This window comes from Aquarana catesbeiana, linkage group LG06 (genome assembly GCF_042186555.1).
Source record: "Aquarana catesbeiana isolate 2022-GZ linkage group LG06, ASM4218655v1, whole genome shotgun sequence".
NCBI lineage: Eukaryota > Metazoa > Chordata > Amphibia > Anura > Ranidae > Aquarana > Aquarana catesbeiana.
Window position 1 is genome coordinate 11,320,163 of NC_133329.1, and position 4,078 is coordinate 11,324,240.

Sequence of the window (4,078 nt, forward strand, 5' to 3'; positions counted from 1 at the left end):
GGGAAACTAGAAATGCAATCCTGGTTTACATCAAATTTATATTTTTTGAGAGTTTATTTCTGCTTTAACCCATCACCACCTTGACCATATTCATACACCGGCAACCTCCAGCTGGTGATCTCTGCATGTCCATTGGCACCTTCTGGTTGGTGAACTCTGCTAGTATTGACAGTCAGCATCAGAATACCGGACGGATGGGTATAGTATCTGAGCTGGATGGATGGTGACCAAAATGTAATTTATTTGTGGGACCATTCCCATATGATGCCTGAACATTGAAGTGGAAGATTTAACTATTAATTCACCAGAAAGCACTGCTGAATCAACTGTAATATAATATAAAGAGGTCTCCATTGGAGGTGAACCCCTGGGCTGGCAGGTGGTGTCAGAGGTGGCACATAGTTTTGAAAAGCATGTCACATTCCAGTACTGTATGCAGAGTGGCACATGTGTTGGTAATCATGTTGGATTTATGGGATTGCACATTATCTACCTGTTTTTGTTTATTAATTTACAAGAAGTTTTTTTGTGTATAAGGGCTATTTATGAAATTCATTTTTTGGGGCTACATCTATTTTAAATGGGGAGGTTTGTACAGTATATAAGAGGCACGTTTTTGATCACATGTATCCAATACATAATATATTTCATAGATTTTTTTGAAAAGTGCTGAACATTTTGTTTGTTTTTGTTTTTTTTGTCAGGAATGTGAACTACTTTCTTAGTCTTGGTTAGCTATATTTATTTGCTTTTTGTGTCACATTTTTTAATTTTTTTTTTAATTAATTTTATTATATTGGTTGCACGGACAGTAGTTGGTTTTAATTTTATTTTTACTAAGCAACACTACTTTAATTTCCTTAGCTCTCGAATCAGAAGCACTAAGACTTTACAGTACTTAGATCACGGTGTCAAAATGAAATTTGCTATTTTTGAATTCTAAATGGACAATTTATTCACAACAGATATTTTATCTAATGAATGGTATTGCATTGAATCACCTACTAGCTCTTACTTTGATATCCATCTGGACAATCTTTCCACATGTAAATTATTTGGTTCTTCCTCTTCTAACTACCATTAGGATGGTTTTCCACTCTCAATTTTATTATTATTATTATTGATTTTTGTATTATTATCGTTATTATTATTTCATTATATTACAATATAGGACCAACCACTGTGCACCTATAATTAAAATACCAAGCAAAAGTTGAATTGTCTTATAGTGCAAAATCAAAAGAGAAATGAAAAATAACCTTTGAATCAAAAACACATTTAAAACTGTAAAATCAATTTCCAAATATTTGTTTTGATTCTAGATTTTAAAAGCTAAGATGGAATCTGGTTTTCAACAATTTTCAGGCACTCAGAACAAGTCTTCTGTCAGTAAAGTTTTCATTGTTGGGTTCAAAATTCCCTTTAACTACAGGCTTTTGCTCTTCAACGTGTTCTTAATTATCTACATCCTGACTTTAGCATGCAATCTCCTGATCATCTTTCTGATGCTCTTCTCTGAACTGTCACGTTCACCCATGTATGTGTTCCTCTCAAATCTTTCACTGTCTGAGGTCTTGTTCACCAGTAGCATTGCTCCCCCCATGCTCCATGTAATATGTAGAGATGGTGCTACGTTTCCTCTTGTTGGCTGTTTCATACAGTTTTTCTTATTTGGGTCATTTGCCGGGACAGAGAGTTTTCTACTCTCTGTAATGTCCTATGACAGATTGTTGGCCATCTGTAAACCTCTCAATTACAGGCTAATTATGAATCCCAGGTTGTGTCTTTCTCTGATTCTTGTCTGCTGGACTTTGCCATTTTTGATTATGTCCATCCCTTTAAGTTTACTAAAAACTTTGAACTTTTGTAGCTCAAATATCATTGACCATTTCTTCTGTGACTTCAGTCCTTTACTGAAGCTGTCTTGTTCTGACACTTCCATTGTTGAAATGGTTGTATCTTTGCTTTCATCATCAACAACCATGTTGCCGTTCCTCACAATTGTAGCTTCTTATGGGTTTATCATCCAAGCAATCACCAGGATTTCTTCAGCAAAGGGGAAAAAGAAAGCTTTCTCCACCTGCAGTTCCCACCTGGGAGTGGTCTCCACCTTTTATGCCATCATGATTATGGCCTATGTGGTTCCACCTGGACATTTATTGGTGGCAAACAAAGTCCTATCTTTGCCCTATACAGTGATCACCCCTCTATTGAATCCGTTCATTTATACCCTGAGGAACGAAGAGATCAAGGCAGCAATAAGGCAAACTCTGACTATATCTATAAGGAGAATCTAAATGTTCAAAATGTTTACTTTTTGTTGTGGTCCAAAAAAGGAAAAAGAAACACAGTGCCGAATGGATGTTCCTAAATAATTTATTATTTACTAACAAATATATAGGAGCTGACGTGCTGACGTCTCGCGTGTTCAGGTGGTGGACGGGCGATCGCTGTAGCCGGCCGGCTCATGCTATTCCATGCTTTTAATTCTCTTATACCATGTAAGTGTATTTTCTACTTGTAATGAATAAATTAGTCTACTTGATTACGCTATGATCGATTCCCTTTTTTCTCTTGGGGAACCCCTGAGTGACTTGTGTTCCGGTGCTCTGGAAGTGTTTGTGAAAAGTTTTTACTGGGACCGACCCCTCTATGTGGTGTGGTGGATCATCGCCTTCCATTCATCCCTTCTGTTTAAAGGCCCCGACCGGGTCAAGGTCACAAGCTTACTTGAGCTTGCCTTGTGGTAAGCATATAAATTTACTGGTGTTATCACAGTGGTGAGGTGGAGGATTCATTTGTCTACCCAGCAACATCACCTTGGAGATACTATTATATGATTATATAATTTCTTCACTTACATCTAAATGAACTTGATTGATGCCTATCTAGAGTTGTTTTACTTATATTTTTATTTATTTAACCCATTTTAGTTTATGGGCTGCTGTTTATTCACATATATATAATTGTATATGTCACTAATATTGTCACTTTGTATATTATTTCTTGTGTACGTTTTTTTAGGTTAATTAGCACTGCTACTTATTGCTAGTTGTTTTGTTGGGTGTGTATCTCACTTGTAGCGGCAGCTTTTTGGATATAGTTTTTTCCAAATTTGTTATTTTTGACTTTATATTTATCACAGCGCGGTATTTATTGTTTATTTATATTTTTAAATATGTTCAAAATACACAATATAATAACTATGTTTTTATATAGAATGGCAAAACATCTAATCTTACTGAATTGCCCTACAACCACTGACTCCACTTATTGCCAAAACTATTGAATTGGTTTGATTGGTATCTTTCTGTTTCATTGGTTACTGGTATTTTTTTTTAAGCAAGCTCTTCCAGCCTTGATTTTACTCTCTGTGGCGAACACTTTGTTTATGATGTTGCCAGGTTATGTCCGACTCTTGTGGGTACATGCACCAAGAATTCCACCATCTCCAGGTTTCCCTGCCTATTCAAGATGTTCTGGTGCCCTACAGTTTACTGTCATAGTCGGCACATGTCTGCTTATCAGTTTTTTTCATGCTGGCTTTGCTCTTGTCATCTTGAGAAACAATTTTGTTTTTTTGGATGTTAGTACTTTACTGTGAAAACTCTTATTATTTCTCTTATGTTTTGCTGACAGTGACATCTTGAATCAAATGTGTTTCTAGAGGGTTCTCTTGTATCGGTGCTTTTTGTTTTATGGTTATTTCTACAGTGGGTGGTGCTTGCATTATTGGTGAGTGGGTCAAATATTGAGCATAATGGTATATTAAATACTGATGTTTGTTTTGAAAAAGATGGAGTGTACTGAAAAGTCAGACACTCATTAACCACTTCAGCCCCAAAAGATTTGGCTGCTCAATGACCAGGCCATTTTTTGCGATACGGCACTGCGTCGATTTAACTGACAATTGCGTGGTCGTGCAACGTTGTACCCAAACAAAATTAACTTCCTTTTTTTCCCACAAATAGAGCTTTCTTTTGGTGGTATTTGATCATCTCTGTGGTTTTTATTTTTTGCGCTATAAACAAAAGAAAAGCAACAAATTTGAAAAAAACACAATATCTTTTACTTTTTG

The 4,078-nt window shown here is 36.0% G+C and overlaps 1 protein-coding gene across 1 annotated transcript; it reads left to right on the plus strand.

Moving 5' to 3' along the window:
* The first annotated feature begins 1,337 nt into the window (after positions 1-1,337).
* On the plus strand, positions 1,338-2,297 carry LOC141147846 (olfactory receptor 1E16-like). The gene has a single exon (XM_073635012.1). The coding sequence runs from the start codon at positions 1,338-1,340 to the stop codon at positions 2,295-2,297; it is 960 nt and encodes a 319-aa protein (XP_073491113.1).
* Positions 2,298-4,078: the final 1,781 nt, after the last annotated feature.

Bases quoted from the DNA above. Each gene is read 5' to 3' on its own strand.
- LOC141147846 (XM_073635012.1), top strand. From the start codon at position 1,338: ATGGAATCTGGTTTTCAACAATTTTCAGGCACTCAGAACAAGTCTTCT.